The sequence below is a fragment of the Sus scrofa genome, chromosome 6 (assembly GCF_054392235.1).
Source record: "Sus scrofa isolate SSC_HxYL_T2T_F1_AM1 chromosome 6, Sscrofa_HxYL_maternal_Yorkshire_Landrace_v2.0, whole genome shotgun sequence".
In the NCBI taxonomy this organism is placed as follows: Eukaryota; Metazoa; Chordata; class Mammalia; order Artiodactyla; family Suidae; genus Sus; species Sus scrofa.
The window spans coordinates 151,040,948-151,068,767 of record NC_139388.1 but is presented as its reverse complement, the minus strand read 5'-3'; the positions used below and the strand labels follow the sequence as shown (position 1 = coordinate 151,068,767).

General features: G+C 38.9%; 1 protein-coding gene and 1 long non-coding RNA gene across 6 annotated transcripts in view; both read left to right on the top strand.

Annotated features, from left to right (window-relative positions):
* PDE4B (phosphodiesterase 4B) overlaps positions 1-27,820 on the top strand; it is a 552,462-nt gene that overhangs the window by 94,501 nt on the left and 430,141 nt on the right. For 3 of the 5 annotated variants that reach the window (XM_084957908.1, NM_001130019.2, XM_084957909.1), the window contains 2 exon segments: positions 9,223-9,335; positions 10,869-11,107. In XM_084957908.1, coding sequence (XP_084814034.1) covers positions 9,294-9,335; positions 10,869-11,107 — 281 coding nt within the window. In that variant the 5' untranslated portion in view covers positions 9,223-9,293. 5 annotated transcript variants of the gene reach the window in all.
* Positions 21,109-22,349, top strand: LOC146402883 (uncharacterized). Its single transcript, XR_014808075.1, has 2 exons — positions 21,109-21,458; positions 22,002-22,349. It is a non-coding gene; the product is annotated as an uncharacterized LOC146402883 (long non-coding RNA).

The window sequence follows — 27,820 nt, the reverse complement described above, 5'->3', positions numbered from 1 at the left end:
CAGTATCTGTAAAAGGACTGGGATCTCCTATGAAGCTTTCCTTGATGATTTTTGCCCAGAGAGGTGGTCTTCATTCATCTGTTCACCTAATGAACCCATTGTCTCTTTCTGTCACAACACTTAACCACATTGCACTGTGAGCCTGACCCATGCCAAGAATGCAACGTTATTGCTGGATGAATAATCATTGATTCGTCCCTCTGAGGACTAGACAGTGGGCATTTTAAGGTCAAGGGTTATGTTATATTCCTCTTGTATGACCCACCACATCTAGCAAGTCTCTGTCACACAGAGGGTTCTCAACAGTTTTTGCTGCCACTGTTGGGAAACCAAAGGAAACGAAGTATCAATATTCATGATGGGTGGAAATGAGAATTTTGGATCATGGATGCAGTTGAAGTTTTTATACTGTTTTTGTAAATTGGTACCATTAATTGGGATCCTAGAGCAATTATAATAGGTTTGTGTAAGTTCCTAAATAGCTCTGAAGGTGGAATCAGAGTATCCGTGAGGACTTGGGTTCTATTCCTGGCTCTACTCAGTGGGTTAAAGAATCCAGCGTTGCCATGAGCTGTGGTGTAGATTGCAGATGTGGCTTGATTGCTATGGCTGTGGGGTAGGCTGGCAGCTATAGTTCTGATTCGACCCCTAGCCTGGGAACTTCCATATGGTGTGGGTGCAGTCTTAAAAAGACAAAAAAAAAAAAAAAAAAAAAAAAAGGAAAGAAAGAAAGAAAAGAAAGAATATCTCAATTTGAGCATGAGCAGGTAACCCACAGATACTTTAAGTGAATTGAATATCCTTCATCCAGACTGGCCCTTATATTTGTTTGTAGACCTTCTATGGTTCATTTTAAGAGAGAGTGAACATCCCTCAATCTTTTCTAAATCTCCCCTGATCACATCTTCACTTTGGTACAATGATAACTCAGAGCTGGAACCCTCAGGTTGCTGAGAGGACTTATAATATCAAATTGTTCATCGATCTGAGTATAGGGCTTGAATTTGCCATTTGAATATAGGGCTGTGTTGTTCTTTCTCTCTTATTTAAGATGGAATCAAAAATAGCTGAAAAACAAAGCAATGTATATACTTGTCTTTTTAGGCATTTTAAACTATAAAAAATTAATCAGTGTAGCAGTAACTTTTTTTTTTTTTACCGATTAGGAAAAGTCATTCAACTCTTTAAAACTTTTCCTTTTAGACAGTTTTTATTGGAGAGAAACTCACTAATAAACCAATTTAGGCATTATTTATACAAATGGAAACATGGGAATAGTCTGTCACTTTCTCTCTGTTCTGTCTCTGGAATTAACATTCATCCAAATTGTATACTAAGAATTCTTTATTTCTTCCTTGTCAACTTGTGTATTGATTTCGAGTTTGTATGCTCTAAGTGATAAAAAACACATTTTTTATAGTAGAAATTGGTTTTAAGTGGTTGTTCAGGAGACACATTTTACTCAGAGCAGGATTTAGTCCAGCTACTTTGCAATGTGATGACTATTAGAAGGCCATTATCTCTTTGTTACTTATAATTTTCTCAGACTAAGTTAATGGTATAATTTCGTATTAATTTTTATTACTGTTTAATTTTTACCTCAGAAGTCCTTGATGCTTATTACCTAATGGAACAAACTGATTTTCTCTCCCAGAAATGCCTATATCTAAATGTTGGGTCTTTAGAGTCTTAAGAATTTTTACCAGATGATGTCTTTTTGTATTGCATGCATCTTTTTCCCTCAAGTTTTGCTCTCCATTATTTGTAGACCACTAAACAGATTTTAGGAAGAAGTGTATTTAGCTCCCCTGTTTATCTCACCTCCCCCAAATCCAAAATCAGCTTTAATTAGGTGCAGTTGCCCTGAGTTTCTCAAAGTAAGTGTGATGAGACCCATAAATACAAACTCCAGGGAGGAGCTTGATATTTTCTAGACTGATTTCTGGAAATGTTTATCCCTTTGCTGAGTCTAAAGAGTTGGGTTTTGCTAGTTTCCTGACATTTCATTAGATTCATAAAGTTGGTGGAAGATGATAACCCAACCTCTTTACAACACTCTTGACACATAAAGACACCAAAAGCCCAGACCTAGGTTGAGAGCTATGCCAGGCGTTTGCAGGGCTCTGAATGGGGATACCACAATGGGTTCCTTTTTCCAGCATTTCTTCCTCTAGTACACACTGTATTAGATCCTAACCCAAACCAGAAAACCCTTATTTTCCTGAACTAGACTCTACGCTATATATTTTAAAAAGTGAAGATCCACTGGTCTAGTGGAGATGGGCTTAGATGTTTGCATTTTATGAGTGAGGAAAATTTCCAAAGAGGTAGAGGACTGACAGGGTTGCCATGTCTCATTTTCTCAGTTGAGGCCATTGAGAAACAAAAGACATACGCATGCCCCGTTACAGCATCATCATCATCTCAAAAATGGACATTTTTATTTCTAAAAGAAGGATGAAGAAGACTTTTCCTGTTAAAGGTGAAATGGGAACCGTAATCCCAGAGAGACATCCAGATATCCCACATTCTCTAAGGAGACCTGTGTGCAGATGTGCTCAGGCAACTCCCTCTGAGAGGGAGCTGGCCGGGTTCTGACACCAGTCATCCCATAAACTGATTCTGGGTCAGGGAAGGGTGGAATGTGAAGAGGTGCTGGAAAAGTGAATTATTGACCTATTGAAGAGATGGGGATACAGTGTTAAGTTCTGTATCCCTTAGGAAAACAAAAGGGATTTAATTGATGATGTAAGTGTGAATGATGAAAGTGAAAATGGGCCAGCCAGGTCACTCAGAGATCAGTGAAGCAGCTACCATTCCCAGTGTTGAGGGAGAAAGGGCAGGTGGTGTTATGAGGGTCCAGCAGTGCAAAGGAGGGGTCACTGCCACAGGAGCTGGAACCACCAAGGGGTTGCTCTGAAGCTAGTGAGCAGACATCTGATGTGGGTATTGTGTGGCCGGCTGCTTCTGGGTCTGCCAGGAGGACGTGCCAGTGTGTTCCATGTTCCCGAATGAAGGCAGAGAATCCCTTCTTTACTGCCCTCTTCTTCCACTTTCCTACTCACGATTCCTTTTGTCAGCACCTAAAGGAAGCCAGCTGGGGAGAGAATTTGTGAAATGCGGTTTGTAATGCCTCAGCCCTAGCATCACAGAGCAGCATTTAGAATGGTTGGCTTGGGTCTGAAAGACACCGATAAAGAACTGACACAATAACTCATTTTTCCATTGATCACTTATGCAGAAGGCTTTCGGATCTGTTCCTTATATCTCCTTGAGCTAGGGGCAAAGAGGAATGGAGAGAGATAGCAGGGCAGAGAGAAGAGATGGCAGCAAAGGAGCTTAACCCTCACCCCTTGGTGTAACAAGGATGCTTGAGTGTATTCTCAATGAGTGCGTTGTGGCTTGAGCCGTCTTGTCATTACTTCAATCAGAATAGAATTGTTCAAGGGAACTCTACCAACAAGAGTTTCAGTGTGTACCAATGAGAATGGGAGCTGAGGAGATGAGCAAAGTTAGTTTTTTCCCAATGGAAAAGCTCCTACTTATCCCTAAAAAGATACCTTAGAGAGGGCATCAAGAGGCAGTCTCTCTCTCTCTTTATGTCAGTGACGCAGTGGCACACAACAGAGGACTGCAATTCAAAGCCCAGTTGTGTAAGAAGTCTTTGCTTTTCATTACTTTTCCCCTCTGCTGCAGTGTGGAAGCAACTAGAACCCGAGGAAAAAAGGATAGAGGAGAAATAAGAGAGGAGATCATGCTTGCCTGCCATTCCGAGTCCTATACACTGGCTACCAAGTGGCCCCACAGAGCCTGGCCTCTGAGCTGAGAAAAGGGAAGATGTGATTTAAAGCAGTTATAGGTTATGGACTCAATCTGAAGTGTTGCTAAGGAAGAGGAAATCGATTTGACATTGCAGATGGAAAACAGTTATGGGAGAAAAATTAAAACACGTACAGCATGTTCAATAAATCATTTATACAAAAACAAAATGATTTTTTTTTTTTTGGACATCATCTTAGAATAAAGGGTGATTTTTAAATCACTTTTTTTTTTTGTCCTTTTAGGGCTGCACCTGTGGCACATGGAGGTTCCCAGGCTAGGGGCCACAGCCACAGCAACGTGGGATCCGAGCCATATCTGCGACCCACACCACAGCTCATGGCAATGTCGGATCCTTAACCCACTGAGCCAGCCAGGGATCAAACCTGCATCTTCATGGATGCTAGTCAGATTTGTTTCCGCTGAGCCACAACAGAAACTCCTAAATCACTTTCTTAAAGGCTCAAAATATTACTTTTATTTTTTTCATTTCTTCTGAATTTGGTCATTTCAACATGGTTTGTATTCATAATATAGGAATTTAGAAGGATTATTATTATGGATTGAAATTTCTATCAATCAGGAATTACTAGTGCTGATAAATGAAATCCACCAAAAGAGAAATTTACACCATGGCTATGGTGGTCAGGGTCTTTCTCCTCATTTTAGTTTTCATATCTCTGTGGAAAAAGAAGGAAATGCAAAATTATATGAATAATACTGTAATATAAGTTTAAAGGCATCTTTTAAGTGGTGAAATATACAGCCATGGGAAAACTATTCATATATGCCAGAAGTGGAATTTATAGTCATCATACTTACTCATCACCTTAGAAATCCTTAGAAACACTTTGTTTTAATGAAGCATATGGCATTTTGTGTACTGAGAAACACATTTTGCTAATGGAAGAATAATCTCAGATTAAAAGAGCCTGACCTCTCATTTACATCTGCCTTAAATTGGAGGCATTTTAAAACTTCAGTATCTTTAAAAAATTATTCATTTTTGTCCTTACATGACTATAAAGCTTGATTCCAGAAAACTGATCAACTTAACTTGTATTCCAACATCAGAAAAAGAAATAAAAATCACTTCATTGACTTCTACCTTGAAAAGGTGTGACGAAGACCCAATTAGCTGAATAGGATTCACTAGGAGACTTGGCTTTAGAATCAGTGTTCTAGTCTGAGCCAACAGAGTGTGTAACTTTGAGCACATTTCACTACTTATTCCGAGACTTGATTACCTCACCTATCATGATAATTGTGCCCATCTCATTTGGTTGGCTGCTCTAAGAGACATAAGTAAAATCATCTATGCATAGTGCTTCAACTGGCACAAGATACATTCTCCATCCATGTTTGCCTTAAGGAAAAGCAGCTGAGGAGTTTCCTTTGTGGCACAGTGGAAATGAATCTGACTAGTATCCATGAGGATGCAGGTTCTATCCCTGGCCCTGCCCAGTGGATTAAGGCTCTGGAGTTGCCATGAGCTGTGGTGTAGGTCGCAGATGAGGCTTGGATCTAACTTTGCTGTGGCTGTGGTGTAGGCCAGCAGCTGAAGCTCTGGATTCAACCCCTAGCTGGAAAACTTCCGTATGCTGCACTTGTGGGCCTAAAATAAAAAAAAAAAAAAAAAAAAAAAAGAAAGAAGAGCAGATGACATTAGCAATTAGCAATAATATGGCATGTGTCATCTCTGTTCTTCTGTTTTATACATATTGTAACAATATTATATATGATGTATGTTAAATTATATTGTATACTATTGTATAACAATACAAGATGTAACAATGTAATATTAAATGTATTATAACATTCTCTGAATTCCCAAACAGAATCACCATCGCCACCCACAAGTGATGACATAAAACTCTTTCTGTGTCACACAAGACATATGAGAGAATGCCTGCTGATCTTTTCTAAAAGCCACAACATAATTCTAGAACTCCAACTAGATTTTGCTCTTCATTCTCTAGCCATTATTTGTTGAGACCCTGTTTTGCCTCAGTCTCTGTGCTAGGCACTGAGAGGGGGTATTTTAAAATTGTCTTGTGGCTTCGTAAAGTTTTTGGAGCAAAACTTACTAGTCAGGGTCCTAGAAGGAAACAGATGAGACTCCCAAAGGGAGTGGGGGGCATTCTTTTCAAAAGGCGTGGGCAGGATTGAGGAAGACCACAAAGGGAAGATGAAGCATCATGAGGCTAGCAACAGTGCAAAGCTGCCACCAACCTTGTGTCTGAAGGGTCAATTGGAAACCGTAATTGATGGAAACCTGGGACACCTTAGAGAGGGGTACCTGCGGGATGTAGAGTAGAGAGGGCTTTCACCATGATTACACTATGGCCAGCACAAAGGGACCACTCTTTCCTCTTGTCCTTCAAGCTCCTGCCACCTGTCCCAGGAGCTCAAAGGCTAGAGAGCTCTGGATTCGGTCCCTGAGGACCAGCCTCGCAGGAGGAGCCAGGATGGAGAAGGGGGAGGAGTGGATTTCGAGGGGCAAATGTGGACTATCCAGAAAATAATCTTGCCTCCTTTTAAAAAAAAATCTTGTGTTCTATGACAGATGTTGGGTTTTATTTCTGAATGCAAAAGTCAAATATTCTTTATGTAGACCTTTTGGAAAACTGCCTTGTGACTTGAGATCCTGCTTTTTGCTAGCCAGGACGTGCTCCCAGTTAAGGCATACGGATTTATTCAGTAAGCTCTCTCACCCAAAGTGTCATAAAACATAAGTTTATTTCCATGGCTGAGACCTCACAGAAATACCCTTGCATGCCAAAAAGATCTACCAGCGTTACTCTGGAAAATGTTGTCTTTCTGCCTGTCATACATTTCCTTAGCCTGGCATCTTCCTGCATGTGTCTCACCCCTAGTACACTGAATTCCTTTCATATTTTTGCATACCATATTCTTTTCCATTATCTCCACTATACAAATTCCACTTATTAGTTAAGATGAAAAAGGAACCTCCCTTCCTTCCTAAAGCCTTCTCAGAAACCAAAGGATTTTAACATTTAATTATATTCTTTGATTCACTCATTTTACATGTGTTTTTGAGATCCTATTATGTACCAAGTGGATATTTAATCTATGTAAGTCTTTCCTGCCAGACTAGACCTAAAATTCTTGAGGACTGGATTTGCAGGGGAGCTTCATTTGGATCCTAGCATGCCTTGCATGAGTCTAAGAAGCTGTAGCTTCATTTCTCCTGGGGAAAGTTGATCACTGTTCCTCCCCGCTGAAGACAGCCTGGAGATTTCTCCTCCAGTTGTGTTGTTTTATTCTATATTTAAGTGCATTTCCTGCCAAGCAAAATGAATAATTTTTTGACTCGGAAAAGAATACGTCACAAAAAACTGGAAAATATAGAAAAGAGAGAAAAACCTCCCATAACTCTTATACAATGTTCACTGTTATAAATTCACACAGCTTATTTAATAGTTTTTGATGCTCATAGTTTTAGGGAATTATAATCACTGGGTATGTCTAATTCTGTATCCTGTATGTAAAACTTATATTTTGAATCTTGCTTTTTTTTTTAAACATAGGAATAAAAACATTTTCAAGTTCTGCCTTATAGAGGCACTCGAGATTGAATATAACAAATATAAAAAATGCCTGTTATTTGTCTACTTAGGTTTCAAGCAGCCTTTGAGTAAAAGCTCTAAAATTCTGCCTGCCCCTCTTTGGTCAGCAGTAAAAGAGCCCAGGAATTGTAGTCACTTCCTGGTGTATGCTGAGGAAATTCTTTTCCTTGGCATCTTGAATCAAACACCTGAAAAGCCTGTGAGGTTCTCCCGCTGGAGGACTTATAAAAGCAAAATTCTCCCTCCCCCCACTCTCTTATCTACTCTGTCAGTTTCACTGCCAATTCCTGCATAATATAGTCAAATTATGTGTTAGAAATTCAACCCTGGTTTCCTGGGTGATGGTACAATGCCACTACTTAGTATTCCTAGTCACATAGCTACAATTCCATCCTGCTCTTAATCTATATATATCTCCATGATTTAGAAGCAGACTTTTCAAATCAGGCATATATTATTAAGAGTGCTAAATGTACAGAGTGAGAAAACATAGGCGCATCTTGAGCACAGCATCAGGGCAAGCCATTTTTGATGTTAAGATCTTGAGAATCCACCATGTGGACCAATGCTTTTTGGATTCGATGGTTTCTGTAGTATATCTTTTCCAGTTCAGTTCTGCAGACTCAGAATTCTTCACATTCTCTTTCAGACTGTTACAGGCCTGAACTTTAAATGTGGGTCTGTTTGAACAGCCTGAGTTTTCATGAATCGGTGATTCTTTTTCCTCTGGAGTTTGCACAGGGTGCACCCTTAATTTCTGGTAATGTTATTGAGGTTCTTTATTTCTGAAGTAGCTTCCAATGATGTACACAAAACAGATGTCATGAACTGTGGTGTCTCTACTTCAGAATGTCCAAGTTTATGAGATTTAAACCATGGAATTCTAGCTCTTTCTAACTATAGGTCGCTGAAATTCTCTGTGATAAATACTTGGCTGTGTACTTAAACATGTAAGAGGTTTTTACACTGATGGTAAAATCAAAATGAACCTTTTTTGGGGGGGATCATGTATACTTTTGTATTGATTTATCTTTCTTTTCCTTTTTTTGGACAATAGTATCAATGGGTCATATTCCTTAAATTCTAAATCTGCCATGTTTTAGCTGGGCTACCTTGGCCAAATTATTTTTCTGATCCTCTGTTCTCTCATTTAAAAAAAGGCTGAAAATAAGGAGTTCCCGTCGTGGCGCAGTGGTTAACGAATCCGACTAGGAACGATGAGGTTGCAGGTTCGGTCCCTGCCCTTGCTCAGTGGGTTAACGATCCGGCATTGCCGTGAGCTGTGGTGTAGGTTGCAGATGCCACTCGGATCCCGCGTTGCTGTGGCTCTGGCATAGGCCAGTGGCTACAGCTCCAATTAGACCCCTAGCCTGGGAACCTCCATATGCCGCGGGAGCGGTCCAAGAAATAGCAAAAAAGACAAAAAATAAATAAATAAATGAATAAATTAAAAAAAGGCTGAAAATAAGCTCACAGATTGTTATGGGGATCAAATAAAAAGTTGTATCAGAAAATATTTTGTAAGGATAAATATTATTTCTATATTCTTAAATATCATTGACTATTTGGGATCCTAATTGTTACCCTCTATTTTTTTCTCTCCTCTCAATTAGCTTTGCACTGATGTGTTGGAGTTTTGCATTTCACGAATCTCTTTTCTCGCATGTCAGTTTTATTGGCTTGGTAAACTGTGCTATTTACTTAGACATGTGCACTGTGTGCACTCAGATGTTAGTGTGGAGGATACAAACAAGCCACATTATTTGTATTTAACGAAGGATACTGAGCTGTTCTTTTCTTTTTTCCCCTGTAGGTCTTACAAATTGTCAGCAAAGCTGCACTGAATAACAAACGTCTTAAGAGGGGCCGTTTTTCACATCTATAATGAAGAAAAGCAGGAGTGTGATGACAGTGACAGCCGATGATGTAAGTTCCAACAGTCAGAGTTACCAGATTCCACTCAGTCTTTGCTCAATGAAGACGTCATGTCGTAATTCTATTCTGAGGGCGAGCAAGGTCATTTAACAGCACCCCTCTACTGCTAGGTGTTGCTGATGACCTAGACATTGTTGGCCCTTGGACCCAGCATTCTGCAAGGAAGAGAGCAGGCACACTGCCCTGTCTGAGCAGTTTGGACTCAGTTTAAGCTCTGTGCTGTTTCATTCAAAAAACCACCCATCTGTGGTATATGTGGATCTTAGCTCTTAGAAACGTCTCTTTCCACCCTGCTTGCATTATCAGTTTCATGATGACTTTCTTGCACACTTTTATCCATATATACAGCTAATCCTTGAGAGACCCAGACTTCGGACCTAGAGATCAGACTTTATTTTAATAATTTCCCAGGGGGACTAGATATGTACATCATGTTTGAGAAGCTCTGCTCTGGGTTATTTGAAGAAGTCCCAGGTTGTGTTAAGTCTATTCTGCAGGGTTAGTAGGAAGGACCTGTGTTTTTAGGGCTACAGAATGACTTTCAGGTAAGAGACCTTGGCCTGGGGTTAGGACTTCTGTTGTTGCTTAGATAGGAGTGGAGAGTGAGAGTTGCAATTTTTAAACTCCAAGTTGCTATCAGTGGCCATGTGCGTTGCTGTAACATTTTCTGTCGTTGAGCTGCTATGAATGGTGAACCAGGCAGGGGCTCTTTTGGGGTTTCCACTCCCCACGGTACCAGGAACCATAGTCACCAAGAGATATAAAAAGAATGAATAACTCTTATCTTGGTTATAAGACAATGCCTTTATCTCCTCACAAGTATTTCATTCATGTCAGTATTAAGGCATGTATTGAACACATAGCAGTTCAGTTCAAACTAGATAAAGCGTACTCTTCTTTTTCCGAGCTGTTGTATGTTTGACTGAAAACAAACACACGTGAGCGAATGCACACCCACACCCCTACTCCAACCCCCCTTCGACCCTGAGAAGACCTTTTAACAGAATAGGAGCAGTTTGCTATCCACAATGATCTTATCTTGCAGGCCTGAGATAGAACATATTTTTACTTTAAAACATTGAACAAGAAATGTTATTCTTTAGCTCGTATAGCTTGTTTCCATGTTGCAGAATGATAACATTGATATCCAAACTGTATTTTCAATGATAAGCTTTTGTTTGAGCAAATTAAAAAGAAAAAAGACAGAAAAAAGAGAAAAAAGAGAGAGAAGACAAAAAGCCTTGCAATCCACATACTATAACTGACCAATATTAACTAGTGTCCTAAAGGTCACCAAGAATATGCAACTGATGTTTGAAATTAGAGAATTTGCCCCCGAGGCTATGTTTTCGCTTCAGGTTGTGACGTCAGCGTTAGATTCTGATTGTGAGTTAACGAATCAGGACTTTATGAGCGATGGCTTGATCATTTAGTTTCTTATTTTACTCCCCTGTGCAGCATTTTGCACATTTGAATTTCATTTTTCTTTTTCTTCTTCCTTTTCTTTCCCTGTGGTTCCTCTAGAATGTTAAAGACGATTTCGAATGTAGCTTGAGTAAATCCTACAGTTCTTCTAGTAACACACTTGGGATCGACCTCTGGAGGGGGAGAAGATGTTGCTCAGGAACCTTGCAGCTGCCCCCACTGTCCCAGAGACAGAGTGGAAGGGCGAGGACGCCCGAGGGAGACGGCATTTCCAGACCCACCACCCTTCCTTTGATGACGCTTCCAAGCATTGCTATTACAACTGTCAGCCAGGAGTGGTGAGTATTCCCCCAACTAAATGTGAATTCCAAATTGCATTCTCTGATTACTCCAAATACGGTTTCCTGTTACGAAAAGGTTACTTTTCTGTGGAATAACGAAGGCTTTTGACATTTTGAGAATTTTTTTTCCCTTTGGGTAGCAGGATGAGGCCTTTTCTTAAGCAGTGGAGATGTTTTCAACCTCTTAAGATTGGAAGGGGCCTATTGAGGAAGGAATGAGATGCGTTTTCGTTAATGTCAGGGAAAGCGAAATTACTGCCTATGGTCTTTTTTTTGAAGTGTCAGTATATGTCACTACGTTTTAATTCAGAAAAGCAAAATCATATAAGAGTACCTAAAGGAAATTATATATAATATAAATTACATATATATAAAATATATGACATATATATATGAATGACAGTAGATATTCTTATGGTTATACTCAAAATAGAATTATTCTTAGCTTCTTTTTATTATAATCCAACTGTACTAATCTCAGTTTGTGATTGTCTAGAAAATAAAACACTTCATTGTAAATCAGAAGAGGAATGAAAATTGTACTATGAGAGATGCTTGGGCTGTTTTGTAGGAGTTTATATTTGTGAAAGAGGCTATTTTAATCTAGTTTTGTGATATTAATCGAGTGTACATAATTTATAACTGTGGTTAAAATTGTGTCATGATACTTCTTCAGATATGTGTTTTTATTACATATTTAATATTTAGCATTTTCTCTGTTTTTTTTTTCTTTTTCTTCTACATGATTTCCAAATATTTCCCAAGAATAGTCTGCTTACATGATATGGAGTCTTATTAAAATGAAAAATACTTACTCTATATTTTATAAAATTTTAAATTATATGATGCTTTACAAATCAGTTTTTCTTTAGGTCATTTTTAAGAAGAACTGAACATTAAATCTCAGTGCAATATCATTAAAATCTGTGATTTTTACAGTGTGTTGGATACGCTTGTCACATGCTGAACTGTGCAGTGCTGTTGAGTAGTCAGTATGTGCTCATTTTGATGCAGGAAACTTTTTAGTTGGTAGTTAACAAATTTACTAAGAATTAGATCATTGAGATTGAAAGTATCACAGTTATGAAATAGTTTATCGAATAGTCTGTGTGTGATAGAGGAGCATGTGAACGCATTGTGGGGGAAATGGGTTAAAAATTTGAAAAGCACTGACTTAGATCTTGTCTTCAGCTGAATTAACATTAGAATAGTTGTACCCAATCATTGAGGACTAAAATGGGCATATTGCTCCACATCGCTTACTCGGTCACTTAGGTGATTAGCCTTGGTTTCCTTCTGCCTAATTGCAGATTTGGAGTCTAAAAGATTTCCACGGACTTAGTCTTTAGCAATTTGGCACTGGTGCAGTAGTACCAGTTGTTACAATATTGAATTGCTTCCATACCAGTTGGTAAATACATGCTTTCCTGAGCTCTCTGATTGCCCTTATTACTATCCCAAACTCTTACCCACAGGCAAATTCCTCACAAACCAGCAACTAAAGAGGTGATGACTGGTACGGTGGGAGTCCAGTTGTGTCGGCGTTGGTGATTTATCTGTTACAATAGCACTCCAGATAAAATACACTTTGCAAAGTTTGAGTTCATTTTATTCAAAGACCCTTTGGCAGTTGCAGAATCGTTCCTTCCTTAGAGTATCAAATCCAGACTCTGACATTTGGGGCATGCTTGTCTTCCCCTCTAAGTTGGGTGTATATTCATCTGTCCAAAAAAAAAGTAATTGTATTCACCTCGGAGGCAATTGTGAGGATTAAGTATGGCAATCGCAATAAAATACCTCGTGTGGTAAAAAGCATATGTTAGGCAATCAGCAAATATTAGTTTCTCTTCTCCTGATCATTATTCATTAAAGCCTTTTGAAAATTAGAAAATATACTGAAATATACATCAAATCTCTTGGGATAGAACATGATGGAAGATAGTTGAGAAAAAGAATGTATATATTTGTGTGACTTGGTCACTGTGATGTACAGCAGAAACTGGCACAACATTGTAAATCAACTACACATTAATTAAAAATTAACAAAAAAGAAAATTAGAAAACATGTCTCAAGTATTGGTAACCTCATGGTGGGTTTCAGTAATTGAGAGTGAAATGGAGGATTTTGCCGTTATCCAGAGAGTTTGTCATGTGGTCAGCCAACACCACATATTAGTAATTCATTTATAGCATATCTGTTTTTTTTTCAATTACTTAGATACATGTTAAAGTATGAGTATATTCAGTCATTGACTCAAAATTTATTTTCAAATATAAGCATCTACAGGAAATTTCAATACATCTCTTACAGATACTTCTTTTGGAATATTGATAGTTAAAGGCCAGTGGAACTGCTGGCAGAGAAATCTAATTGAAAGATCATTTGATTAGAAGTGAGTAAGTAGGGTTCCTGATACCATCATTGTCATAGACTGGATGAAAGATTGTAGAGGTAAGAGATGCAGCCTACAACCAGGTGTGAGAAAGAATTATTCTCACCACTTAGAGTACGAAGAATATGGACTCAGTCTCCATGTCTAGATGAGGGGTCAGCAGACTTTTCTGTTAAATAGTAAATATTTCTGGCTTTGTGGTCTTTCCAGTCTCTGTTGTGACTATTCACCACTACCAGTGTAGTGTGAACGTGTGTAGATAGTGCATAAATGAACAAGTGTAGCTGGGCTCCAATAAAACTTTACTTACAGAAAACAGGCAGCAGGCTAGATTTGGCCTACCAGTCAGTTTGATGACCCCTGTTCAAACTAGTAGAGATCTCCAGGACATGCCTCCTGTTCTGATAGTTGCTTTGACAGTAGCAGCTGGGTGAAACCCCCTGAGTTCCTGATGGATGTTCTAAATATGTCCTAAGTGTGGGGCTGTGTACTATAGATCATATGTTTTTTTTTTAAATTTTTGTCTTTTTAAGGGCCACACCTGTGGCATATGGAGGTTCCCAGGCTAGGGGTCAAATCGGAGCTGTAGCCATTGGCCTACGCCACAACCATAGCAATGCCAGATCAGAGCCTCATCTGTGACCTGCATCACAGCTCACGGCAACACAGAATCCTTAACCTGCTGAGCAAGGCCAGCAATTGAACCTGCATCCTCATGGATACTAGTCAGATTCGTTTCTGCTGAGCCACAGTGGGAACTCCTAGATCAAGTCTTTAAAGCCAGTGAAGGAATTTGAGTGAGAATAAATGAAAGGTACTGCCCAGTGTAAATAAAGTTAAATAGAAAAACATTGATATAAATTTAGCCCTATCTGGAGAGAGTACGCTGATGAAGGGAGGTGGCCATTATTGCAGCAGAGGGCCTGAAATAGAAGGGTGGTGATTTGATTTATTATGGAGAAAGAAGGAGTGAAGACCTAAGTCCAGTTGGATGAACTTCCATCCTCCTACCTTTTGGGTGAGTTTCTTTATCCCATAAAACCCCAGATGACCCCTGTAGCACAGTGGCTTAAGGATCCTGTGTAGTTGTGGTACAGGCTGCAGCTGTGGTGCAGGTTTGATCCTCGGCCTGGGAACTTCCACACGCTACAGTTGTGGCCAAACCAAGCCACACCAAAAAAACCCACTCAAATGAATAAACAATGGAGATGATAATTCCTACTTTTCAGAGTTGTGATATGAATTAAAGAAATGTTTGTAATGGGTGTACTGTGGTAATTAGCACTTAGTGGTTACTTTGATGCTATGGTCGTCACTTTATTGTTCTATATAGACTTAATAGCCAGAATTATGAATTTCCTATTATCAGGGGTTCTGGGAGAACTTTACTATTTGAGTTATTGGAACCATCTTGGATATATGATGAAAGAAGTCAGATATAAAAATAAGATGTTATCTTTATTACTGATGAAGCTGATATTGAAATATGTACTCTGTGTCTGTGGATGAGTAGGCATCTAATGCTGTACACCATTATTACATAGATAGTAATAGGAAGTCCTGTTGGACTTGGGCAGGCCTCCCCTTCCCAGGGGGAATATACCTCTATGAAACTGTAGTGTGGAGAAACTATAGAATCCTGCTCATGTGAGAAAGGAGGAAGGAAGGATTGAATTGTGCATGCTCACTTCCTCCTTCTGGAAAGACCAATGCAGATTATATTACTTCTTCTCCCTGGGGAAGATTGACTGAGAAGGCAGAAGGAGGCTGGGAGTGTTAAGATGGTGGCACTCCTGAGACTTGGAAGACACAACAAAAAAGTGGGAAAAACACATTCTTTCTGACATTCCTCAACTTCTTCCCCCTCTTTTTCCCTTAAGTCTGGGCCCACACTAGGGATGTGGCTGTTCTTTAGACGGAGATGTCAGGACAGTCTTACTGTCATCTTTGTGGGATTATTCCTCCAATACCAATCACTAATCGAGTATCCAAAAATAATAACCTGAAACCAAAGTTTCTTGCCCTTGTAAATCAAAGTTTAAAGAAAGCAAGACCTCAAGTTTATCCTTCTTATCCTCTTCATTTCTGAATTTTGTTAGAGGGTTTTTGAGCCTTGTTATAGAGTGAGGGTTACCTGAGAGCTACTGACTAAGCCATCTTCCATTGTAAAGGCTGTAATTTTCTTCAGTCCCATATAAGTTGTATTAGTCCAATACCATGTCTCTGGAGGCCTTCACTAAAAAAATATTTAAAGGAGTATGTTGAGCTACCAAATTTATCAAAGCAATGTCACCACAACCAAATGAGGAAAATAAGCCAATACTTAGCCTTGAAAGTCTACAGTTAATATATAATTTTAGCTTTCCTCCATGAAGATTTTACACTGCTTTAATTCCTTTGGCCATTCACAGTTCACAGTTTTTAGTTATAATTTTTAAACCCTCAAATATGCTAGTCAGTCTTTGATTTAGATTTAAATATTTACCAATATCTTTCTTAATTTCTTTCTTGTATCCATAATAAAATTATGAACTGCTTTTTCTCCCCAACACCTTCCCACCACACCAACATGAATCCAGGATAATAAGAGTGGGTTATGGCTTAAAAAGCTGCAAGAACAGACTTTATCTAAGGAGGAGTTCCTAGGGAAGCCCGAAGAAAACAAGGAAGTCAAAAACAATACAAAAACGCTAGAGTAATTTGAAGCCTGCAGCAACCCACAGCTATAGCAAACATTTAACACAGCCCAAACCTTAGGTAGATTAAAACTATATTTTACACTAAAGGACTGTTTACCCTAGTTCCTAATATGTAATATACCATGAGCTTTCAATAACAACAAAAAATTACAGGGCATGCTAAAATGCAAGAAAAAACATGGTCTGAAGGGTCTAAGTAAACATCAGATCAGACACAGAAGTTAGAATTATCAGAAAGAGGATTTGAAATGATTCATGATTATAAAAAAGCCTCTAATGGAAAAAGTAGACAACAATCAAAAAAAGATGAGTTGTGTAAAACAGAGAGATGGAAACTTAAAGATAGAATCAAAAGTAAATGCTAAGAATAAAAAACTAACAGAAGTGAAAAATGTCTTGATGAGCTCATTAGTAGATTGGATAAAACTCAGAAGAGAATGACTGAGGTTGAAGTTAGGTCAATAGAAATGTCTCAAACTGAAGTGTAAAGAGAAAAAAACCAAAACCCAAAAAACCCCAACCCCAAACAAACAGGCAGCTGAACATCCAAGACCATGTAACAGTTTTTGAAAGGATAACATAATGCCTATTTAGAATATCAGAAATGAAGAGGTAATGGAGCAGAAACAAATATTGAAGTAGTAATGGTTGAGAATTTTCCAAAATTAATGACAGATAATAAACCACAGATTTAGGAAATTCAGAGGATAATCATAAACAAAAATGTATGTAGATAAGTATAACTACCAAAATAATCTACACTGAGGCATATCATATTCAATCAATCCAAACAAAGATAAAATCTTGAAAGAAGACAAAGAATAAAAACCATATTATAGAGAAGAGCAAGAATAAGGATTACAGCAAACTTCTCATTAGAAATCATGAAAACAAGAAGAGTGGAGTAAATTATTTAAAGTGTTGAAAGAAAGCCCTCCACCAACCTAGAATTCTGTAACCAACAGAGTTATCCTTCAAAAGTGAAAGACAAATACTTTTTTATACAAGCAAAATCTAAAGAACTCATCATCAATGTTCTTTCCTTGAAAGAAATGATAATAAAAGATATTTTGTGCAAAGGAAAATGATATAGAGTGTAAACATGGATCTGCACAAAGAAAGGAAGAGTGTAAGAGAAGAAATAAATGAAGATAAAATAACGTTAGTTTTCTTTACTAATCTATTTTAGCTATATAAAACACAACTGTTTGTTTAAAGTACTAATGGTACAAATGTATTGGGTGACTATAGTGTATTGGTAAATTAAATGAACGACATCAGTGTTATAATGGGCAGGAAGGAGCAGTTGGGGCTATTCTGTTTTAAAGTACCTGCTCTGCACAGTAATGTCGATTTAGATTAATTAAAAATATATGTATTGAACTAATTTACATTCTTACTAATAGTGTAGGAGGATTTCATTTTCTCCAAATCCCCGCTAACATTTGTTATTTCTGTTATTTATATACTTATTTTTGTCTTTTTAGGGCCACACCCACAGCATATGGAGGTTCCCAGACTAGGTCTCCAATTGGAGCTGAAACCTCTGGCTTATGCCAGAGCCACAGCAACACAGGATCTGAGCTGTGTCTGTGACCTACACCACAGCTCACAGCAACGCTGGATCCCCAAACCATTGAATGAGGCCAGGGATCAAACCCATATCCTCATGGATGCTAGTCAGGTTCGTTAACCCCTGAGCTAGGACAGGAACTCCTATTTCTGTTATTTTTGATGATAGCCATTCTTACAGGTGTGAGATGAAATCTCATTGTGGTTTTAATTTGCATTTCCTGATAATTAGTGATGTCGAGCATCTTTTCATGTTCCTACTGGCCTTCTGGATTTCCTTTTTTGGGAAAATGTTTATTTAGTCCTTCTGCCCATTTTTTAAATTGCATTTAAAAAATGTATTAAGTTGTATGAGCTGTTTACATATGTTGGATATTAATCCCTTACTGGTCTATCATTTGCAAATATTTTCCCCCATTCAGTAGGCTTTCTTTTGGTTTTGTCAATGGTTTCCTTTTCTGTGGAAAGGCTTTTGTGTTTAGTTAAGTCCCATTGTTTATTTTTGCTTTTATTTCCTTTGCTTTAGGAGATGGATCCAAAAAAAATTTCTGTGATTTATGTCAAAGAGTATTCTGCCTATGTTTTTCTCTAGGAGTTTTTTTTTTTTGTCTTTTTGCCATTTCTTAGGCCGCTCTTGCGGCGTATGGAGGTTCCCAGGCTAGGGGTCCAATCAGAGCTGTAGCCACTGGCCTACACCAGAGCCACAGCATCGTGGGATCTGAGCCACGTCTGCGACCTACACCAGAGCTCACGGCAACGCCGGATCGTTAACCCACTGAGCAAGGGCAGGGACTGAACCTGCAACCTCATAGTTCCTAGTCAGATTCGTTAACCACTGCACCACGACGGGAACTCCTTCTCTAGTTTTATGGTATCTGGTGTTACATTTAGGTCTTTAACCCATTTTGAGTTTATTTTTGACTATAGTGTTAGAGAATGTTCTGATTTCATCTTTTACGTGTAAATATCCAGTTTTCCCAGCACCACTTATTGAATAGAATGTCTTTTCTCCATTGTATATTCTTGTATCCTTTGGCATAGATTAATTTTCCATAAGTGGGTGGGTTTATTTCTGGGCTCTCTATACAAGTCCATTGACCTATGTGTCTGTTTTTGTGTCAGTGATAATAATGTTTTGATGATTGTAGCTTTAGTGTGAAGTCAGGAAGTGTGATTCCTCCAGCTCTATTCTGCTCTCTTGATATTGTTTTGCTCTTCAAGTTCTTTTGAGGTTTCCATACAAATTTTAAAATTATTTGTCCTAGTTCTGTGAAAAATGCCATTGTTAGTTTGTTTGGGCTTGCATTGAATCTGTAGATTACTTGGATTGTATGGCCATTATAACAATTTGATTCTTCCAGTCCAAGAACATGGTATATCTTTCTGTCTATTTTTGTCATCTTCAATTTCTTCCCTTAGTATTTTATAGTTTTCAGAGTAAGTGTATTTTGCTTCCTTAGGTAGGTTTATTCCTAGGTATTTTATTCTTTTTGATCTGATGGTAAATGGAATTATTTCCTTAATTTATCTCTCTTACAGTATGTTGTTAATTTATAGAAATGCAGCAGATTTCTGTACATTAATTTTGTATCCTTCAAGTTTATCAAATTCATTGATGAGCTTTAGTAGTTTCCTGGGGTTGTCTTTAGGATTTTCCTGTATAGTATCTTGTCACCTGCAAACAGTGACAGTTTTACGTTGTCCTTTCCAATTTGGATCACTTTTCTTTCTTTCTATTTTTTTCTTATTACTGTGGCTAGGAATTCTAAACTATGTTGAAAAAAAGTGGTGCAATCACTGTGGAAAACAGTATGGAGGTTCCTCAAAAGACCAAAGATAGAATTACCATAAGAGTCGTTAGTTCCACCCCTGGGTATATATCTTAAAAAAACAAAAAGATACATGCACCCCAATGTGCATAGCAGCATTATTTATAATTGCCAAGATAAGGAAGCAAACTAAGTGTTCATCAACTGATGAATGGATAAAGAAATTATGGTATATATATGCAATGGAATACTACTCAGCCATACAAAAGAATGAAATTTTGCCATTTTCAGCAACATGGGTGGACTTGGAGGACATTATGCTAAGTGGAATAAGCCAGGCAGAGAAAGACAAATACTGAATGATACCATTTATATGTGGAATCTATAATATACAACAAACTAGTGAATATAACAAAAGACAATCAGTCTCACAGATGTAAAGAATAAACTAGAGGGAAGGGGGGCAATATAGGGGTAGGGATTAAGAGGTATACACTATTAGGTATAAAATAAGTTTAAGAATATACTGTACAACATGGGAAATATGGCCATTATTATTTTTGCTTTTTAGGGCCTCTCTTGGCACATATGGAAGTTTCCAGACTAGGGGTCAAATCAGAGCCACAGCTAAAGCCTATGCCATAGCCTTAGCAACACTGGATCTGAGTGACAACGCTGGATCCTTAACCCAATGAGCGAGGCCAGGGATTGAAGTCACCCTCATGGATACTAGTTGGGTTCATAACTCACTGAGCCACAATGGGAACTCCTAGCCAATATTTTTTAATAACTATAAATGGAGTATAACATTAAAAAATTTGAATCATTGCATTGTGCACCTATAATTTCTATAACATTGTACAGCAATGATTCTTCATTTAAAATATATCGAAAACTCTAGAGAAACCACTGAATTATAAAAAGTATAATATATATGCTGACAGGAAAAAACTGTAATCATATAAAATGCTAAATTAAAATCTGAAAAGGTAGGAAAATGTGCAAGTGGGGGCAAAGGATGAGGGCAATGAATAGAAAACAGCTACAGATTATATCAATAATTTAAATGTGACCATATCACTACTTTACCACTACTTTAAATGTGCCTACCACAGTTCCTGTTGTGGCTCAGTGGGTTAAGGATCTGACATTGTCTACATGAGGATATGGGTTTGATCCCTGGCCTTCCTCAGTGTGTTAAGGATCCGACATTGTCATAAGCTGCAATGTAGATTGCAGATGCAACTTGGATCTGGTGTTGCTATGGCTGTGGCATAGTCCTCAGATCCAGCTCCAACTTGACCCCTAGCCCAGGAACTTCCATATGCTGCAGGTGCAACTGTGAAAAAATAAATGTGACTACCACTATTTATAAGAAAAAGACTGTCATGTCAGAGTGGATAAGTAAAACAGGATGCAACTATGTATTATCTGTAAGAAACCCACTTTAAATATAAGATTTAGATTTGTTAGAAGTGAAACCATGGAGAAACATATATTATGCTGATACCAATCAAAACAAATCTAGAGTAGTTATATTTACTTTAGAGAAAGCAGATTTCAAAGTAAGAATTATCAGGGATAAAGAGGGCCATTATATAAAGATCAAGATGTTAGTTGTCCAGAAAGACATAACAATTACTAATGTCTATGCACCTAGCAACCGAATATCAAAATACCCAAGGCAATAAACTAATAGGCCTCTAAGGAGAAACAGGCAAATCCCAATTATATGGCATTCTAGATAAAAGCAAAACTATAAAGACAGTAAGAGATCAATGGTTGCCAGGGGCTCTGAAAAGAGTTTTGGGAAAAAAATGAATGAAGTTTCCACACTCTCAGATTTAGTGAGAAAAATATATACATAGACAAATTAATATAACATAACATGTTTAGTTCTAGAATAAGAATACAGGTGAGGAGCAATGAATTCTTCTTTGGAGGGGAGAAGCAACAGAGAAAGCTGATATTAGTCCTTGACTCTGAAGCTGAGTGAGCATCTGAGGGACAGACATGGAGGAAATACCATGGACAAGACCATGACTATTTGAGATAAGGTGACATATTCAAGGAATGCAAGTATTCATAGGGTGGGTAGGGTATGTGAGAAGGTGCAAGTGGAGATATGGCTTATATAAAAGGGTGATAAATCTGAGTTTGAAAAAGTCAGCAGAGGTCAGAACATGAAGAGTTTTGAAGTTTTGCCTTTATCCACATTAATAAATTGAAGCCATTGCATTTTTAAAATAAGTCAAATATAGATCTGTATTTTAGTAAGGTAATAAGATATTGAGAGACATTGTAGAGGTGATTTGGAAAGAGAAAGTTTGAAGTTTGGAAATCTAGAGAGGAAAATTTCAGAGTGAGGTGGATGATAAAAGACGGATTTGAGCAGAGAAGTACGTGTGAGAATGAGAAGATGGAAAACTAAGCAACCCCGAGATTGAATGGATGGGAGTGGGTGCTCAGTTGAAGGGGGATTCGGAGCAAGGAGGAGAAGCCATGAACATGCCGTGGTTTCTAGCTTGGATGAATGGTAATGCCATGAACAAGGACAAAAAATTTGGGGGTATGAGGTAAAGGGCAAGATGGTGGGTTTAGTTTTGAACAGGGTGAGTTTAAAGTACTTTAAAAATACCTGCTGTATAGCACGTGGAACTCTATCTAGTCACTTGTTTGATGGAGCATGATGGGGGATAGTGTGAGAAAAAGAATATATATATTTATATGTGTGACTGGGTCACTTTGCTGTACAGTGGAAAATTGACGGAACACTGTAAATCAACTAGAATGGAAAAAATAAAAATCATTAAAAATTAAAGGACTTTAAAACATTAAAAACGTACTTTAGACATGTGCTAAGTGGACATCGTGTAGTTGTTAGTGTGTGTGCCATAGTGTGGAGACCACAGGTGTATAGATGGTGATGAAGTAATGGAATGAGTAAAATTGCCCAGGCCAAGTGTGCAGAAATTAATCAATATCAATTTTGTGTCAAACTAAGGATATAGCCCTAAGGAATAATATTAACATGGGGTAAAAAAAATCAGGGGGAAGGGAAAGCAGGGAGAAGGCAGAAAATGAACAGAGAAAGAGAGAGAGAACTAGAATAGAGAATTATAAAATGACAGAAATTAGGCCTCAGGGAAGGTTTGGTTATCAAAAAGCAGAAGTTTCACAGAGTATGGATAAGATGAGGACTGAGAAAAGGCCTTTGGATGATTCATTTGGTGGATATTGGTATCATTCATGAAAATGTTCATAGAGTTATGGAGCCAGAGGCATGGATTTAAGAATGAGCCAGGGAGGCAGAGGAATGCACAGCAATGCATGGGTCCTGTTCTTGTTCTGTTGGGTAGGCACACATGTTCTTTTGTATATTAGGTATTACATTAAAAGTGATACCAAGGACACAATACAGCTTTTAAAACAAAAATTAGAGTCAAGAAGGAAAAGGTAGCAATAAAATAGTACTATTTCAAGATCTGTGTTAGTGAAAGGAGTGAGTCTGAAAGCTGCTTAGGGTAGATACGATTATGGAAAAGTGTTATAAAGCAGAGACATCTTTATCAATGTTGAACAGAAGGATCTGGCAGGTGGGGAGAGATTGAAGATAAGAGAGATGGGCAGTAATTGCTATGGAATATAGTAGGAGGAGCACAGGGAAAGATGAACTTCAGACAAGATTAGAAATTTCTTCTTTTGAGACATGCAAATCCAAGGCAGAAAAGAATGAATATATTGGAAATGACAGGGAAAGAAATAGGAGCATTTCATTTCCAAAGGTGGAGATTGGCAGTTGTCAAATATTAGAGAGATTGCGAATCACTTGCATGACTTATTGGAAAACAGATGGCTGGATCCCATCCTGGAGTGGAGAGTCTGGGCTGGGGCTGGGGATGTGTAGTTCAAATGAGCTCCTAAGTGATACTTATGGAACTGACCTGGGGAATCCCATTTTGAGAACTCTGGCCTAGATTTTCTCAGTGAAGTCGGAAGTTAGGTCATCTGCTGAGAATGAGGGGGTGTGGACCCGCTACCATCCTTTCAGCCAAAGGCTTGTGTTATTCCAGACCACCAAGCTTGCGTTCTTGTCCGGGGGCATTTGTTTTCTCTGGGCCATGCCAGCTGACCTGTGTGGGACTGAATTCCCAGATGTCGGATAACAGTGGTGCTTTAAGAAGGCTCACATCTTAATGATGCAATCGAACTATCGACTGCTGCATTGCCTGTTGGATAGGAAGAGCACAGAGATAAAGTAGGGCAGAGAATCTTCTTTCAGGGTTTTCCTAATGGTGTATTTTTTTTTTTTTTCAGAAGAAACAGTTCTGGCTTCTCTCTTGTTATTCCCTCAAAGAAGATTATAAATATCAGTTTGCTTGTCTCCCACCTCCGTCTGCCTGAGGGCTGTGCTTTGCCTCTTTAAATGTTTCAGTTGTGAACACGATGATTCTATTTGGACATCTATTAACTTAGGTGTGATGTCCTCAGCGTTCCCTGTCCCAGCTTTCACCCCCATTGGGGAGAGTGGTGTCAATTGCCCTATTACTGTCTGTAAGGCTAGAGGCAATTTCACCTGTTCTCTTGATCATGGAAGGGGAATGCGGTCAGTCCGCTAAGGTGGTGGTTCAGAAACATGGGATGTGCTTTCTTGCTCCCACAATCTGTCACCAGTTTTCAGTCTGATGAGGTCCTCAAGAAAAATATTTTATATTTTTGGGCTGCCTCTCAACTACAGATCCTAAAGCCCTCTTTTAAAGATCAAAATATTCACAGATGCTGTGCACAAATGCCATGGATTCAACAAAAGCTGGTGTGAAGATGGGAGATTGATGACACATCTGTTTAGCTCTCTCCAGGCTTTGCCACCCACTGAAATCTTTTGGCCACAGAGATGGCACTTGTGACTTATGCATCAAGCATTACAATTTACAAGTCAGCAATTCACCAAGTCCCCCCATCTCCCACCCCAGATGTGCCCTGTCAGGTACATGCGATAATGGACAAAAGTTATTTAAAATCACTCATTATCCACTCCACCCCTCATTGTTTATACATTCTGTTATCAGTCAGGTCAAAATTATATTAGAATATACTAGAATTATGTAAGGATATACATCATATAGAAAATACTTAGGATAGGATTTTTTAATGATTGTGATAATTGGTATAATACTTTGCAATATAAATAATAGTCTCATCATAATACATTATGGTATGTAATGACCTTTCCATCTCCTGCTTTATTTAAATTTGACTCCCACAACAACCTTGAAAGGTGGGCATTTTTTTTCTCAAGGTAGAGCAAAGACAAACAAAAATGACTTCAACCAAAGTATAATCATAGGCATGAAAGGTTTCATAATAGAGAAAGACTCCATTTTTTTTGGCCACACCCACTGGATATGGAATTTCCTGGGCCAGGGATTAAATCCAGGTTGCAGCTGTGACCCCTGCCACCGCTGCGGCAACCCTGGATCCTTTCACCCACTGTGCCAGGTGGGGAATCGAATTTGTGCCTCTGCAGCGACCCAAGCCACTGCAGTTGGTTTCACAACCCACTGCGCCGCAGTGGGAAGTTGCAAGACTCCATTTTGGATGATTGACAGTTGGCAGCTTTTAAGTACCCACCTCACCCTTTTCCCCATTGCCCCATGTCTAAGAAAGATAAGAAAATCTGGATATTTCTTCTCTTAGTGCCTTTAAGAAGTTCAAATGATGCTAAGCCCTACTTTCTCAGGGAACCCTATCCTACCTTAATGGTAATAAAACCTTAAGCTATCTTCTCCCTCCTTCTCAATGTTGTTTCACTTTAGATAGAACCTGAGCCCTTCTCCTTGGAGAATCCTTTTGCTGTTTGCTCTATGAGTAGTAAACTTCTTTCATATCTGTTAATCCTATGTGGCATCCATTCTGACATCCATACATTCCTAGGCAGGGGCTGCCCAGCATCCAGCAGGGGATGCTACGTGCCCAGATAAGATGGGTTTCTTCATTCTCCATGAGCTAACAGTGCTTTATGCCTTCAAATATGTGGTCATTTCGGATGACAACAGTAACAAAATGTGTTGTTCTTAATTCAGGACTAAGAACTGAAAGACAAACAAGGCAGTGTCTCTGTCCTTCCCTTTAGTAGTTGCAGTCTCATAGAAGAGGCAACCATGTCCATTAAAAAATTGTAAAATAGGAGTTCCCGTCGTGGCGCAGTGGTTAACGAATTCGACTAGGAACCATGAGGTTGCCGGTTCGGTCCCTGCCCTTGCTCAGTGGGTTAACGATCCGGCGTTGCCGTGAGCTGTGGTGTAGGTTGCAGACGCGGCTCGGATCCCACGTTGCTGTGGCTCTGGCGTAGGCCAGTGGCTACAGCTCAGATTTGACCCCTAGCCTGGGAACTCCATATGCCGTGGGTGCAGCCCAAAGAAATAGCAAAAAGACAAAAAAAAAAAAATTGTAAAATAATGTCATCTGTAGTATGTATAAGATGCCATAGGAAGACAGAAGAGTGGATGGCCATTCTTCCTGGATTGAACAACGCGTGTGTAAAATCATAAAAGCACGAAGGAGGCTGGAGTGTGGAAGGAACTGTATTCCATTTTATTTCATTGGAGAACAGGGTGAGTGTGGTGAGATGCTGCTGCAAGGGCTTTGTGAGTTCTGCTGGTACTTTAGATCTTATCCTGAGGATGTTGGCTTTAAGAAAGGCTTTAAGAAATGAAATGAAAGAAAAATGTTTTTTATTTTAAATAGCTGGCTTTGATGGCTGTGCGGAAGATAGATTGGTATTGAGGCAGAAAGATAATTTAGACTTGGCTTTAGTTTAAGTGAGCAATGATGATGACTGGGTCGGGATAAAGATGAAGACAGTGGTCAGAGGAGGACAGATGTGCCAGGCACTCCTCTAGGAGCTGTGATACGATGGGATGTAATGAAGAGAGTCTCTGTTTTTAGGAAGTTTACATTCTATGGGAGTATATAGAAGAGAATCCCCAATATTCATTCTTTCCTTCTCCCCAACAATAAGAAAACTTTAGCGTTGTAATGCAGCACATGGCTTCCAGGAAATAAACAGTTCTTTTCAGGCTTTCTTGTAGCTTTCTCCTAGTTTAGCTAGAACCCAGCTACATTGTATTCCAGCCAGATCACGCCCTTGAAATCAAGAGGAATCACTGTCTTTCTACTTTACCCTTTTCTATTGCCTGAGTGGATATGCAACGGTGAGATTTATTGCATTTTTGTGGCCAAGGAAACACCACAGGTCTGATGGAGCTGTAAAGTCCTAGGGCCCTGAGCATGTGAGAGTTTCATAGAGCCACCACACCATATTGGATCCTCATGTGAAGTAAATGGTATTCTTTTTGTCGTTTAAAAGTGTAAATAAATTATATTGGAGTTCCTGTCATGGCGCAGTGGTTAATGAATCCGACTAGGGACCATGAGGTTCCGGGTTCGATCCCTGGCCTTGCTCAGTGGGTTGGGGATCTGGCGTTGCCGTGAGCTGTGGTGTAGGTTGCAAATGAGGCTCGGATCCTGTGTTGCTGTGGCTCTGGCGTAGGCGGGTGGCTACAGCTCTGATTATACCCCTAGCCTGGGAATCTCCATATACTGCAGGAGCGGCCTTAGAAAAGATGAAAAGACCAAAAAAAAAAAAGTGAGTGTAAATAAGTTATATGTGTTGTATACAGCTGAATTTCTTAAGCTTAATATATTATTAATCTTATTATTATATAATCTTATATAATCTTAATATATTCAGAATAAGTCCTAGCTGTACTTTGCATGCAACAGGTTTACAGGGAGTTCCCATCATGGCTCAGTGATAATGAACCCCACTCGTAACCAGGAGGATGATCCCTGACCTCACTCAGTGGGTTAAGGATCTGGTTTTGCCGTGAGCTGTGGTGTAGGTTGCAGACACGGCTTGGATCTGGCATGGCTGTGGCTGTGGCCTAGGCTGGCAGCTGTAGCTCCGATTTGGTGGAGGACTTCATATGCCACTGGTGCAGCAAAAACGGAAGAGGTTTACAGAATGTCCACGCTGGTCTGTTGGTTGTTCCTCAGTCAAGAAAGATACTCTTGTACAAGGTCCATATATCTGAGTGTGGCTGCCAGTGTGGTGAGAGCTGACTGTCCCTTCATTATGTCTTCTTATTATCTAATGTACTTCCTGATCCAATATTAAGTACATTGACTAATGAATTGATAAAGACATGCGTCTGCTCATTGAGGTACCAACTGATAACAATAATGGTTGCACTAATTAATGGAAGACTATACAGA